The 15,586-nt window shown below is 43.6% G+C and overlaps 1 protein-coding gene across 6 annotated transcripts in view; it reads right to left on the bottom strand.

Moving 5' to 3' along the window:
• Window positions 1-65: 65 nt before the first annotated feature.
• Window positions 66-15,586, bottom strand: part of RAF1 (Raf-1 proto-oncogene, serine/threonine kinase) — a gene marked incomplete at its 5' end in the record, with an annotated part of 29,839 nt that continues 14,318 nt past the window's right edge. For 4 of the 6 annotated variants that reach the window (XM_079712096.1, XM_079712092.1, XM_079712094.1 and 1 more), the window contains 11 exons: window positions 66-228; window positions 451-585; window positions 720-851; window positions 1,236-1,354; window positions 2,533-2,579; window positions 3,810-3,986; window positions 4,767-4,851; window positions 10,922-11,039; window positions 11,393-11,520; window positions 11,628-11,655; window positions 14,778-14,931. In XM_079712096.1, the coding sequence (XP_079568222.1) occupies window positions 85-228; window positions 451-585; window positions 720-851; window positions 1,236-1,354; window positions 2,533-2,579; window positions 3,810-3,986; window positions 4,767-4,851; window positions 10,922-11,039; window positions 11,393-11,520; window positions 11,628-11,655; window positions 14,778-14,931 (1,267 nt within the window). In that variant the 3' untranslated portion in view covers window positions 66-84. Of the gene's footprint in view, window positions 229-450; window positions 586-719; window positions 852-1,235; window positions 1,355-2,532; window positions 2,580-3,809; window positions 3,987-4,766; window positions 4,852-10,921; window positions 11,040-11,392; window positions 11,521-11,627; window positions 11,656-14,119; window positions 14,180-14,777; window positions 14,932-15,586 lie in introns of all 6 variants that reach the window. The other 2 variants (XM_079712091.1, XM_079712093.1) reach the window with 1 other exon arrangement.

The following is a 15,586-nucleotide window of genomic DNA, read 5'->3' as shown; positions in this document are numbered from 1 at the left end:
GAAGACGAGCTCTGTCCCCGCAGAAAGGTGATGCCTGCTCACTTCCCTTCCCACCTGGTGGCCTGAGTGCAGGTGCAGAGTCAGCTAGAAGACAGGCAGTCTAGGGGATGTGGTCAGCGTGCAGGCATTGATGTCCTCGGTATGGGCCGCCCGGTGCAGGGATGGCTCAGAAGCGCTCCGGTTGATTTTCGGTAGAGAGTGTTGGAGCAGCTCAATGGAAGACAGGATCTGAAACAAGGCCATAAAATGGTCTCATGGTGGGGGGCGGGGCATTCTGCAGCAGCAGCTTTCAATCTGGCCCAAAGACACAGGCCGTTCTCCCCACCCCACCTGCATCACCTTGTGGAGAACACAAGCCCCTCCCTATAGAACAAAAAGCAAGAAACTTCTTGTTTGTATCACTCAGAACTCCCGCTTTAATCAGTTCTAGCACCTTGAGCCACGTCTTACCTGGGGAAAAAGAGGCCTCTCTTCCTTAACTTTCTTCACACAGTCGGCTACCAGCCTCTTCATTGCTTTGGGGCAGTTCTTGTACAGCTTACTAAGGTCTGGGGAGGCGTACCCTCGGCCTACCATGAAGATGATCTAAGGGAGAGAAAGCAGTTGAGGGAACAGGTGGATGAACAACAGTGAAAGCAGCACCTCCACCCTGTGCTGCTCCGACGGGCAGAGCCCGGGGGCTTCCACGGCGAGCGGGTTGTTGGGCGCCGGTGACGCACCTGATCGCGGTTGCTGATGTGGGAGTAGGGCAGCTCGCCCGTCATGAGCTCGTACAGCACGATGCCGTACGAGTAGACGTCGGACTGGAAGCTGAACGGGTTATTGTCCTGCATTCGAATCACCTCTGGGGCCTACGGGGACAAAGTGCATTGGTCACCATCTGCGCCCCACAGACACGCAGGAGCCAGGCTGTCCCTTGGGCTGGGTATGCAAGTCCCCGCCTCAGCCCTGCTGTAGCTCTTTCCCAAAGGGCTCCCACTCTCAGGCTCAAAGGAGCTCAGGAATCCTGTCTCTGAGATCCAGCACTCCCCATCACCTAACTCCCCCGAGCTGTGCTTCAGCACTTCCTCGTCGCCAGCTTCCTCCAGGAAATCCAAATTTGCCCAGGGGCTGCCAACACTACAGGTGTCACCGAGGTGGTCGGGAAATGTAGAGAAATGCCTGAAGCCTGCATACAGACCTCCCATCACCCCTCCTGGCCCTGCACCCTGCTAGAGGGAGCCCAGCCACCTCACCATCCACAAGATGGAGCCGGTGGGTTGTTCAACCTGCTGAGAACCACTCCAGCGCGACTTCACTGTTGCCAAACCAAAGTCTCCAATTTTCACCGTCAGGCCTTCGTGGAGAAATATATCTCAATGCTTGTTAAAGACTCTGGTTTTAAAAGAATGGTCAACTTACTTCTGAAAAACCTCCCAAGGTTCTTACTAGCACCATCTCTCGGCCTCCCATCTGCCCCAGCCTTCTCTGCACTGGATTTGCTAGTGCTTTAGAACGCAGCTCCTTCCAGGAGGTGCTCCAGGCACCAGATTCTCTGGCTCCAGCCACAACAAGCCAGTTTGCCCCCCGCTGCTGCTGCTGCCTCCATTTACACACCTAGGAGCCAGGTCTCTGGCCTTGTGACATTGCCACATAATGTAGGTGCCTTACGCCCCAAGACTCTGAGCATGGCCTGCTGACTGCTTACATCCATTTCTGCCTGATTCCTGCCCTCCAATGGCTAACGGAAACACCCTGAGTCCTGAATGCTGTCTGCCTGAAGGCATTTCTCACAGGATAGGTACCACTTGGTGACTTCGAAATCAAAACCAAACACCTCAGTTCTGAGTAAAGAAGCCAGGCGGTTTAAAGCCGACTTGTGTGATCTGCTGATGCCCAGTAATTCATACCTCCTTAAAATCGGTGGTGTCTGCCTTCGTGGTATGTTTGTCCCCAGAAACCCACCACTAAAAGGTATCCTATGTCTCAGACCCATGCCCAGAATAGGCCACATCCCATCGTGAGACCCAACACAACGGCTGTGGCTCTCACTGGCCAAGAAGCAAAGTGTAGCTGTAATGCCATTACTCCCTTCAAAGAGAAAGGCTCGGGGAGGGAGGCGGACATAAAATTGTTACATTTCACACCCTACGGCAAGAAAAACCTTTATTCATTCCCCTTCCGTAAAAGCACATTAAGTCTTGGAAAAGGTTGATTCCAACAGTAATCTCTAAGGAAACCATTTCTGTGCATTCAAGAAACACAATTTTAAGTAGTAATTTTTTAAATCTTGCAACTTTTGGCTTGCAGCTACTGTCTGACCAGATATACAGTCCACAAACTAGAAGTAAGCATAAAAGACAAAAGGCCCATTCTCCCAAGTTAAATTTAGTAATAAAGAGCATTTAAAAATTAGGCCTGTTCCAAGCATAACCCAAACAGGTATCTCAACTTCTGTGGAACTCTTTCCAGAGTCACTTTTGCTGAGGTAAACTTTAAAAGTGTCCTAAATTTAGAACTGAGCAGTCAGATGAAACTACCACCAAAGGATACTGTTGGATTTCATGTCTCTGTGGATGATGTTCTTTGCATGCAAGTAGCTGTGAAGGGAAAATAAGTCTATTAAAACCAGTTTGAGAGACGTTGGTAGAAAGCAGCTTCAAATTACATCTAAGAATTAAAACACTTCAAGGCCTGACTCCTAGTTTTCTCAAAAAAACTCCTAGTTTTTTCACTTTCGGGGATTGGCCCTGCACTGGTTCAGCCTGGTCCACGTCAGGACTTATACCTGAAAGTGAGGCCACAGCACAAACAGGGAAGGTCTTCTTTAAGCATCAGTTTTATTCAAAAAGTAATTCCAACAACCCAAATATCCATCAACTGATGAACAAATAAAACGCTGTATATCTATTCAATGGGATATTCTTCAGCCACAGAAAGGAATGGAATACTGATACACACTACAACATGGATGAATCTCTCAAAAACACACCAAGTGAAAGAAACCAGACACAAAAGACTTCATCTAGTATCTTGAAAATCTTCTAAAATTAGACGGTGGCGATGGTTTACACCTCCGTGAATATACTAAAAAATCTGAATTGTACACTTTAAAGGAGTGAATTTTAAAAGTGAATTTCATCTCTAAAAAATAACTGACTAGTCATTTCTGAAAATGTATTCAATGCAAATTCCATATGAATTTTAAAAATACAACATGAGATTTTATAAGCCACTTGCAAGCACAGCTTTAGTTAAGTTCCTAGTCGTCGGAGGGTATGAGGAGTTCCCCCTGCTCCCCATTAGGGGTACTTCAAAGGAAAAGTTTGAGAAGCACTGCCCTGGCTTAGCCAAGAATGAAACGCACACGCACACCCCTTTCACAGAGAAATGTGTCAAGCACAAAGACCCAAAACGATAGTACTTAATGGAGGTGCTATGGATCACCTTAATTTAAGCATTCTCCAAAAGGAAAAATTACACAGAATGTGACATCTGATCAAACCTTTACGTGGAATAAGCACACCTGATGGGCTACGCCTCAGACACGATGCCCACCAGAAGGTGGCAACCCGCACTGTGTTGAGTGTCTGGCTGAATTTTGAGGGCAGTTGCTGGAACCTGAATCTGAGCCCTAAGGGGGTAGGCCTCAGCGTGGGCAATAAACCTGAATTTCTTGTTCCTTTGGCCCACCACACAGGTTCATTTCCCACTTTTCCCATATCACAGAAGTCACTTAATGGGCTTGGCTTTTCCTAATCTTGGTTCTGATTTAGGGACAAGTTGATCCTTGGACCCCAGATTTTCTATGCGTCAGGCCATTCACTCACTCCATTCCCTGAGCGGTCTGCCGGGCAATGTCAATCAACTGGAACATCTGGAACTTGGTCTCCTGGACGTGCAGGTGTTTATAGAGGCTGCTGCCCTCGCACCACTGGGTCACAATTGCCAGGTTGTCCTTTGTCATGTACCCCATGAAGAGTAGGATGTTCACATGCCGGGTTTTGCTGGAGAGGGGAGGAGAGAAGAAAAGGCTCTGAACCTTCCACTGCTGCAGAATAGGGAGATCTAGTCTGCTTTCCCACTGTCTCGGACCAGACCCTGCATGTTCCTGACACCACCCATGCTTACAGTCCAGGGGCTGGCAAAGCAAACACAGCCGACTGCTGATGATCCAGCTGGTGTTGTGAGCTGACAAAGGGGCTGCCGTCACTGCCCTCAGTGCTGGCCTTGATCGTACAGAGGATGTTCTCTTTCATCAGCATATATTCACCAATCTCCCCACAGGGGTCACAAGGACCCCTCATCTATGGAATCCATCATCATTCAGTTTATTCCTACAAGTCTAAACAGTGACTCAAAGACTTCAAAGCTGACAGTTTTGAAGTCCAAATTAAGGCAACTTAGCTATAAAGAGTTCTTGGAAATAAATGTGAAAATAGAACCCATCTCTCCCTACGTCAAAACAAAACCCAGAGCTAGAACCTGGGCTGTTCTATCAGCGTGGTGAGCCCAGAGACCTGAGGCCGTGGAAGGGGGTATGCTCATCAAAAGGGGCTCTTCTAAAGGCTTAACAAGCGCATAAGCTGGAAGAAACCTTCCGCTCCTTTTCACTCATGAGGGAGTTGTTTCAACCACGGGACTCCACAGTGAACGCTCACCACCAGTCCCAGCCATCAGCCCTCAGAGACAGGTCATGCCATGCAGCCTACTTCCTCTACAGTGCTTGTACCAGCATCCACGCCCCGCCCCTGCCACAACAAGGGACAGGCCAGCTTTCTACTCACCGAAGGACAGCCACTTCATTCCTGAAGGCCTGGAACTGCTCTGGTGTGGGGTCAACAACCTTTAGAATCTTTACTGCAACGTCTCCTGCAAATTAGTTTACAGTCAGTGCAGTTGAATGATCTTACTTTGTTATTTTTCATGTACACTAGTTCTGAGGAAGATATAATTAATCACTTATTCAAAAATCATATACCTACACAGATGGAACAAATACTATGCAAATTTCTGAATTATCAAGTAGCTTAAAAGATTAGATTATACTACTTTCCTTAAAATACCGCCCCACAGGCCTTGAACCAGCTTGGTTTAAACTGTTCCTGTCAAGCCTGGCATCCCCAGTGGTGAGGTCATGTGTGACAGGTCAAAACCTGGGCCTGTGAGGATGACATCAGCAGATGGATATGAATGGCCCAGCAAATACTGAGTCTTCGGGGCCAGGAGGCTGGGGCCCGGAAGCAGGCCAGTTAGTAAGCAGTTGATGCTAAACTCAGCAGCCACATTTCAATGAGACCTGAGAAGCTCCCTTGTACAAATTCAAAGACATATAGTGAAATTATGCCTCTCGGCCTTCAGTGCCGTTAGAAAGTAATCCTAATGATTAATACTGATTGCTTACTATACCCTGGCACTGTCTGCTCTCACAGGTGTTACCTCCTTTAATCCTCGTAGCTGCTCTATGACGTTAATACTGTTGTCCTCATCTTACAAGCAACAAACTGAAGTTTAGTTACTTGGCCAAAGTCATATAGCCAAAAGAAAGTGCTGGAGCTAGGATGAGAACCCTAGTCTGACTCTAAGAGCTGTACTTCTAACTAAATACTGACTAGTAACTGACTGTCATCACTGTGAGTAAAAACCAGCCTCTTCATAAAACTTCAGAAACATCCAGAGATCAATTCTACTTTATAGGTGCTACTGATTTAGAAGCCACTTTCAGAAGTGTTATGTCATATTCATAATAGTTGTAATGATAATAAATTACCTGAAGCCCTATTAGGACCTCAGCTTTTCATGACAAATATCTTTACTAAATACAATGGTCAAACAAAAGTAGGAGTTAAGTTCAGTGGCACTTGGAGGTGACTTACTTAGTTCCTCCACAACTGAGCATGTGCCCTTGGCAGCACCCCCCTGCAGCCTGCTGGAGCACTCATTCCACTTTTGGGGAGCACCAAATGGTACAGAGGTGGTTCTTATGATAGGTCCCTAACTGTTGCCCTGTGATCTCTGTTTGTATCATCTAAAGCTAAAATCCCCACTTAGCAGCAGCTTCCAAATTGGTTCTTATCCAGTTCACTGGCGCATGAACTTACTGAGGGCCCAGGGCTGCCTGGAAGGTGCTGCTGACTTTGGATGGCAGAGCTGCTGCTATATTCAGAGCTGCCTTATATCTAGGAAGACGGAGCTGGTAAACTATGCAGCCCCAACCTCAAGTTCCTTATGACTGAGTAGAGGGACAAGAGTCTTCTGCATAATTGCCCATTCTGGAGCAGTCTGAGCCAAGACAGGACTGGGGTGGGGGGATGACAGAGGAGGGGAGTCAATATCTTGGCAGAGAGGATATAGGAAAGTTTTCTGAAGGAAATGGGATATAAGCCAAAGGAAGGGGCTATTCTAGACTTGGTACACCAGGAACAGAGGTGAGGTAAGGGGGATGAGAGAAACACCAAGTTGTGTTTGGGAAACTCTAACATAGCATGTGATCTGACACCTGTAGGACAGGAGGGAGGCCAGGGAGGAGGAGTCTGCTACAAGAACGCAGGTGCAATGCAGGCACATTGGTGACTGTAGGGATAAAAAGGAGGAGATGGAGGCAAGAAACCCTGAGAAGGTGAACTGACTCAATGTGGCAGTCAACTGACAGGAAGGGCCAGATGGCCAGGCATCAGATGGAGGTTTAAAGGGACAGGCTGGAGAAAGGGATGCAGAAGAAAGACTTGGGGAGATGCTGGGTGGTCCCTCAGAAGGGGTTGCTTCCTAGTTCATGAGCCTAGTTTTGCAAGTCCTTCCCTTTCTCACAGCTTTTCTCTGGGCATGCTCCAGTCGTCGCTGAACTCACCCTCAGCGTCACCCATTCTGGACCTGATCAGCAATGCAACCTCAGACCTCAGATGATCCATCAGCAGCCAAAGCCTGTTCACAGTGACTCGCTCTGACCTGCTGTCAGCTGAACATCCTCCACCTCTAGCATCTACTTTCTGGACTCGTGAACAAGACTTATTCCTGTTAAAAGTTCATCTTCTCTTTGTTCTATCATCATAGACACTTCAAATCCTCCCATCTTTCTAAATCCAAATCCTGTTATCCAAATCTGCATGACACCACTGTGTAAGTCATCCACAATACCTGAGTCATGCAAGTCACTGATGGGAAGACTGAACAGGGTCAAACTAAAAACAGAGCCCACAGCACCATAGGGATCCAGAGGCCAGGCAGCTCACGGTTAACAGTTATGGTAACAGATTATGCGCACTTTCTTACTGAAACCCAGAGACCATACTCTGCGTTACAGCACACCCTCATTTGTATGTGTACCCTCCAAGGACTTGCCATACCAGCGACTCAGTCTGCTAGGAACAATGGGCAAACACCATAGGAAAACCAATTTCAACTCCTATACAGAACAGTTTTCTACTGGTAGGAAATGCCCAGAACTAGAATGACTTTGCAAGTAACTCATGAGCTCCCTATCACTCTGGTTTTCAGGCCAAGGCTGGGCAAACCTCCTAAAGGTCTTGCACAATCTGAGACCCCCATTTCACCCAAATGATATCCAAAGTCTTTATGGTACCCTATAACCCACACCCCAGACCTCACTTCTATTAGCCTCTCCCTCTCTCATCCTACTAAAGCCATTCAGACTTCCTTGAGTTCCTCGGACAGGCCAGGTGAGTGGCCCATTTTGCATCTGCTGTTGCTGCTTCCCAAATGCCACTTCCTCAGCAGATTCCTCCCTAACCAATCTACTAAAAACTATGAACCAGGCCTGCCACTCTATAACTGCTTTCCTCCATTCTTCTCCTTAGCACACAGTATCCACTTTGCTTTTCTTGATTATTATCCCCACCAGAGTATCAACTCCGTAAGAGAAAGAATTTTTATCTGTTTTGCTCAGGACTTCATTCCTAGCCCCTAGAAAAATGCTCGGTATTAGAAGAATGCTCAGGAAACACTGGCTGAAGAAATGAGTGAATTCTAAGATGCAACTGTCAGCAAGGCAAGTTATGAATTGAAAAGCTATCTGTTTGAAGCTCTGGAGTTGGAAGTGGGCACAGCCTCTAGCAGGGAATACCGGGGACTTAGTCGCTCAGCAGTCCTCGGCGCCAAGCACATCATGACTAAGTCCACCTCTCCAGAATTCCGTGCAGTAGGCATTCAGTAACACTGCTTAATAACTACATGAAGCACTCATTATTCGTCAAACCAGAACTTCTTACTTTCCCTTCATAGTAAAGTCAGAGGCAAATGTAGTACAAGCAACTTAAGATACATGGCTACTGGTTATCATGTTTTTAATAAGATATTAAGTTAATATTATTCATCTACCATTGAAGAAGGAAGAGCTACTATCACTGGTGAATTTCAAATGTTTTTACTTTTTTTTTTTTTTTTTTTTTTTTTTTGCGGTACGCAGGCCTCTCACTGCTGTGGCCTCTCCCATTGTGGAGCACAGGCTCTGGATGCGCAGGCTCAGCGGCCATGGCTCACGGGCCTAGCCGCTCCACGGCATGTGGGATCTTCCCGGACCGGGGCACGAACCCGTGTCCCCTGCATCAGCAGGCGGACTCTCAACTACTGCCCCACCAGGGAAGCCCTGTTTTTACCTTTTTAAACACCAATTAATTTCCCTGCTTTAATCATCTGAGATTGTCTAAAACTTATTATACACACCCCTGCTTTCTAGAACAGAAATAGAATGAACGCCATTCCTCCAGTTCTTATTGACTCAGTCAAAATGACAAACCTCAGCCTTAGGCTGGGCTGGGGATCCCCATACATGGTTATACCAGGCTGCTGACTTCACACTGTGGCCCAAGAGTGTTCTCAGGTTTGGGCATCTGCTCTTGAGGGGGTTGCTGCCTTCTTCTCATGCTGTAAATGACCTCGCTGCTAACAGTCTGACAGCTTCAACTGCTATCTTCATCTCTTTTAATGTGTTGTTTGTAATTAGCAGAGGCTGCCAAATCAGACCCCAAATTCATGCCCAAAAGGACACTCTGCACTTGGGCCCAAAAGGGTCTCTTCTGTACCTAAAGTAAGTGCGCTTATTAGTTCACGGATCTGAGGCCTCCACTTTGGCTGCTTTAAGACCTTTTCTGTTCACAGCCTACGGGCAGAATCAGTGGGGGCGGCGGGGGAGATCACCAAAACAGCTGTATTTTTTAAGAAATTGAATAAAACGTTCTATTATATATAGGAATCAGAAAAGCAACAGGGGGGAAAAAAGGAAGCAAATATAGCACAAAATACTCAATCTAGAAATTACGCTTTCCTTCCCTCTCATTTTCCTTTTCATTCACATACCACGGCTTGCTTTCTGAGGGGCTAAAAGTCCACTGCTCCTCGCTCCTCCGACTTTTGACACTCTTTAAGTTAGAAAAAGTAGAATCCTAAAGCATTAGATGTTAGCTACATCCTGACAGTTGTCTTTATGGAAGTAACACTATAGCAAATACATCTCCTTACCATAATCTAAAAGTTCGAGACTGAGACAAAACGGAAGCTCAAGGCAGTACTGTGGCAAATCTAATGCTCTGAAAAACTATGAACCCCCAAATAAAAGTGCTCAATCAGAGGAAGCTTAAATTTGGGCGCAACTTAAACTGCATGTATTGGCTTTTAGCTGAGGCTTAAAAACGGATAAAAATGATAAAATGCTCCTAATAGAAGCATTAAAAGCAGTGTTTTCTGCTCCACTTCCTGCAATTACTTATAGCCTTCTTGTCTCAGATACAAGCAATCTCACAAAATTGTGTTTTTCTTTTCTAAGGGATCACCAAGACATTTATGACATCTATTTAGAAAATATTCTGCAACAGCATAATTTCTCAGTGACCCAGGAGGCAGGCCAGTAGTATATTAGATGCAATTTTTGAAAGTAAAGGAATCACCCTACATGTATCTACAAATGTTCAGTCCTTTGCCAGTTCCTGCAAAGAACGAGAAATTTGTCAGATGATTAGTTATAAGTGGAAAACCCAGTGTTTCTCAGTTTTTAACAACTTGAATTTTAATGCTCTAATGTATTTTATGCTCATAACTTTGTCCATTTATGTATAAAGATAAATACGGTGGCATCCAAAGTAGAAACACAGGCATCTAGGCACTTTAGGTTTTGTGTGTGGTTTTGTTGTTGTTTGCTTTATTAAAATCTGAATTTAGAAGCGATGTCTTTTGGGGAACAATGTTGCATTTTCCAGAAAACAGTCTATTTTCTGGCTGACATCCTAAAGCCAGAGGCATTAAAAACCTGACAGAAATGTTAAGTATGTTGACAAAATACAGAAGCTTTGGCTACAGACCTTAAAATAGAAAGTTTCTTCCAAGTGACAGAGCGTTTCCATTAAAATAAGAATGTCAACTCCCCACAGATTCAAGAATTAAGTCTGTGCATTCCTGCTCGATAGAGATTCCCACAACCAATCCATCCCAGGGCAGAGCAAAGAAAATCTGTTTTAGGAGGCTCCTGGCTTTCCTGTGCCCAACGGTTTGACCATGGGTATGTTAGTTCCCCCTCTTGGGGACCTTGGTTTTCTGGTATGTAAAATCTCTAAGGTCCTTTCCAGTTTTAAGTTTCCAGAATCCATGCCCCTCCTAAAAGCAACAGACTCTTAAACACATTTAAGGAGCTTCAAGGCATGTTCCTCCCAGGCGCACACTGTATTCATTCATCAGTTTATAAGAGGCTGTGACACTTCACTATGGTGCTCAACTCTTTTCCACCAATTTCTCATTATCCTGAAAACGTTTTCATACCAATTATAGCACTGTTGAGTCTTAGAAAGAACAGTATGAAACGTCACTGAGATAATGGTAAGTTCAATCTTCAGATGCAATCAAGAACCCTTGGAGAGTGCTGCCGTGAGCCTGCCTGGCCCTCTCTGGACTGAAACGTGACTTCACCCTGGTAGTAAAGGGGGGGCCCCAAACTTACCATGCCACTTGCCCTTATAAACAGTTCCAAAGGAGCCTGACCCAATCCTAGTGGAGAGCATCACTTCACTGGCTTCTATTTCCCAGTAATAGCTTGAATCTCTCTGTCCACGAGGCCTCTAAAACAAGCAGAGATCACTGATATATACTCCATGGACTGTTAAAAGTCTATTTAACGAGAGTGTCAAAGAAAAGATCAACCCAACTCCATCCATTCCCATATCTTTCAAAGATAGACATATTAACTATAATTCCAGTTTTTGTCTTTTGAGAAAATACCATTTTAGTTGTGCCCCGCCTTGCAACAAACCAGCAAGTTTTACAATGTAAGCATGCCAAAAATGGCACTGACATTTATAATGTATTCATTTAATTAGAATCCCCCAACCCTAAAATTAAAGGCATTCTCATTTCTGACTAAGCTTTTCTTATTGAACCCTAACATGCAAGAGGTACTGTTGATCATACTCACAATTTTGTTTTTCTCCTGGGTGCTGGATCCCGGTGCCCGCTCTCTCTGTGCCGGCACAGGGGTTTTGGGCTGTGACCAGCCTGTTGGGCTCAGATTGTTGGGACTGCTGGACAAGGCTGAAGGTGAGGCTTAATAGACAAGACAAACAGAATTCACACATGGGTAAGCCAACAGAAGATGCACAGCATAAAGAGAAAAAGCCCATGACTATTTGCTAAATGACTTAGACAAGTACCTGATTCACCATGACTTCGAATTGCATCCTGAAACAGAAAAGGAAAGCTGGTCAATTTCTGCACTAGAAAAGATGTCCTCTGGGGGATGGAAAGGGAGGAGAAGGATTTACAGGAGCAAAGTGGATTATAAAATCTCTAAAACACAAAAGGTCTAATTACATACTGTAACTTTTCTTTGATTAAATTCATCAAATGTCTGTGGCCAATATCTCCAAGATTGTTATCATCAAATATTAGGAGGACTGATGCTAATTTCTCATATACAATAAAGCAGCATTCTTTTTTCTCTCTAGAAAGCAGTGCACACTGCAGACTGATACTCTTTAAAGGAAGGCTGGCAAAGTTACTGTCAAGCTGAGATCCTTCCAGTGGTTGGGGATCTTGCTCCACTGAAGCTCAAAAAAATAATAATATTTTTAATGAGGGGTTCAGTGGCAAGTTCACCGTTACTCCTCTAGGAGTTGGATTTGCTATGGGTAAGCACCACGACTACATATTTTATCCAAACCTAAAATCATAGAGAGCTGGAAGGACCATAAATCCCCTAATATAAAACCTACATTTTACATATAAGAAAACACATGTGAACAGATAAAGGAACACGGTGAGTGTCACACAACCAGTAGGTGGCAGAAACAAAACTAAAAATCACCACCCACGGATCTCAGCCACGAGCTCATTCATCACAAAATGCTCCTCAGATCTTATGGGTAAGCTCTGAAACTAGTTACATTCTACTCAGGTGAGAGGTCAAAGGCTACCTTTAGAATTTATTAAACTGTTTAGTTGGAACAGTTTAAATCACAGGGCTCTCCATGAGACCTAAATCCTCATTTTTATAAATCCTCACTTGGAGTATATAAATAACAATAACAGAAAAACACTTGGTCCCCATATCCTCAAAGAGGATTATTTCTCTTGGAAGTCTTACTCTGTTTTCTTTGTGTAACCACAGTAAAGACAGGATCCCTTTTTTCACACAACTGTTACCAGAATGCTCACACTCTATGACATCTTTACAAGAGGTAAGAAGAATCACAGGCCAAGCTGCCCCTCCCCCACTTTCACAGCCCCACCCAAACATCTTCAGAATTTACCAATAAAGCCTGGTTCTGGGGTTCTCAAACCTGGCCAGTCTTCAGAATCACTAGGAGAGGTGTTTAAGAATACAGATTCCCAAGCCCCTCCACCTCACTAGGACTGATTGAAATATGTCTGGGAGGGAAGGCGGGAAACCTAGGAATCTGCATGCTTTTAAGTATGACAGGATGACTGCCAGATAGACAAAACTTTGTCCAAAAATAACTTGAATTTCAGGAGAATATTTAGCAGCTGTAGCTTTATTATTCAACTAATCTATTCTTTGTTTTTAGTCAAAGCGTGGCACAATGTATTTTTACTGGCCAGAAGTACATTCCCATGCACTAGGATTTTTTAATGTCATCCTAATTTTCTTCCCTGTATCCACTTACATACCTCATACTTAATTCTGTGCTAATTTCTACAGTTGGACTGATTTATCATCATCTCGAAATCTAAATATTAAAGAGAACTAAGATGGTTTAAACAAAGCAAGAAAGTGTACTTTTAAAATGCTGAATCATATGTGATTTTTAAAAAACAGGAATCAAAATTTGGTCTGCTTCTAAAGTACAGAGAGGATTAAGCACCACAGATGTGCCAGTTATTCTATAATAAAACTTCAAGAATTTTCACTTTTCATGTTCCCTCTAAGTATTAGAGTGTTTATACTTATACAGGACTAAATCATATATCAGAAGAAAAGTAACTGGTATATTACTGTATTATTGTCAGGGCTAGTGACAATACAATAGAGACAATAAAACTCATAGCTTGCATACACATGACCCCCTCACAATAATCTTGTGATAACCAAGGTGCCCCCAAATGACCATATTAGGCCCCACATTCGAAAGCCAACTCTTTTGTTGAGCCCCTCCCATGTCTGATCGGTAGGACAAGTATGTTGAAAATGATCTGAGGTCTGAGTCAGGTACATAAAGCTGTGCCTGAGGTAGTGGGTGGCCCTGAGGTTTTTCAAGGAACAATTCATGATGTAGATAGAGCACAGCTGTCTTTGATAAAAGCTTATCAAAGGATTTTCAAGGCATACCAACCAAACTGACACACTTTGTTTCTAAGCAAAATATAAATAGAATAGTGATGCTGTTGAGTAACAACTAAACAAATCTAGCATTAGTCTTTAGTTGAAAATGATTTAAAAAAATTTTTTTAATACCCTTGGCCTCAAAATCTCACTTGAGAAACTGATTTCACCTATCAGCAATACCACATAAAGTTATTTTTTTACTCCCAAATATGCTATGGCCAAAAAAGAAGACATGAGACCAAGTCTGACAAGAAACATAAATTTTAGTGATTGTTTCATTTTTGATAGGCTACTGTCTGACAGTCTTATAGCAATCCTGCTACTTTACAAGAAAGCAAAGGCATGAAGAAGAATACCTACTCTTCCCCTCAAACAAAATCGTCTGGACCACGCCCTGGGAGAGGCATTCAGGCTGTTATTCTAGTCCAAAGCAATGAGAAATAAGAAGAATAAAGAACAAAGGAAGCATTTTAAGTGTATTCAGTTGTTAATAAAGATGAACTAGAAAGCAAACCAAACAGAACATACAATAAAGCCAAGAAAAGAAAAAGCAGTTTGAAAACACTAGCTTTGTGCATTTATATCTCCCTAAATACCTGCTTATTAAAATCCTGTGACTCCACCCTCTTATTTCTAAATAAAATCACTTAAAGTCTTTCAGAGAGTTTGTAGTCCTCTATCACTATTCTTTTCTTTGCCATATGAAAAAGAAACTACTCTTTATGTATCCTATTCACTAGCTCAATGAGATCCTATTCAAATCTAACATGGAAACAATCAGTTCAAATGTTAACATTTCTTCAGGAAATTTCAGTTCTCCATTTGAACGATATACCAACCAGATTAATTAAGCTAGTCTCAAGATGCAGTGAATAAGAAATTCGAAAAGTCCAGAGACCTGACAAAGTGCTGCAACATTCCTTATCAGGTTTGAAACCCAAAACTCTCTTGACACAACCGTCAACCCCACCCGACTAACTAACTGACACTCTTCACCACCCGCAAAGGACCCTATTACCTCAATCATCCTGCTGTCCACGGGCAAGGTGGTGCTGACCATGTGGACATTAGGTGTGGACGTCGACCTCTGCCTCTGGGAGAGGGAACCTTCAGAGGAGGGGCTGGAGGTGTTGAATGTGAAAGCATGGGGTGTGGAGTATCTGTGCTGGGAACTAGGTGAGAAGGAGAAAGAAAATTCCATGGTTGACACTCAGGCCTCTGTATTGGTAAAGTCTTTCAACTACCTATTTCATTAAGATACTTGGGGGCAAACCCTACTTATACTACAAACTTTGACAAAAATGTTCCTTTCTTTCAATATGCACCACTTAAAATGTTTCTTCTGTTTAGATGCCTTTGCATGCAAATTTTTAAAAAGTAAATAATATGTGCTCAGAATTCAGGTGAAAAGAAATGATACATTGTAAGTTTTCTTTTATTGAATAAATCACCTCTACAGGATACTCCGAATTTTTAGACCATCTCTGGGAAAGAACAGATTAGCATTTGTCAACCAATACGACCCCCTACTAAAGCTAGTTGGAACTTGCCCAGGTTAATTTAGAGACTAAATTAGAAAACTTTAAGGAAGATTTTTTGATAGACGGTTAGATCTGCCAAGCATGTCTGCAAACAGGCCAGCATTTTATCCACTGTGCATTCTCTCCCCCCATAAACAGCTCACAAAATCAATTAATGTGAATTCAGTTTTTAGGTTTCAATACCTAACTGTGAAATTTATCACTGGCTTCTTTTACCCAACGCCACTCTCCCACCAACCAAACTGGGAACACACATTAAGCATAACATTTTCATTATTTGCTCCAA

This window comes from Hyperoodon ampullatus (genome assembly GCF_949752795.1).
Source record: "Hyperoodon ampullatus genome assembly, chromosome: 10".
NCBI lineage: Eukaryota > Metazoa > Chordata > Mammalia > Artiodactyla > Ziphiidae > Hyperoodon > Hyperoodon ampullatus.
This window is presented reverse-complemented; position numbering and strand designations above follow the sequence as displayed.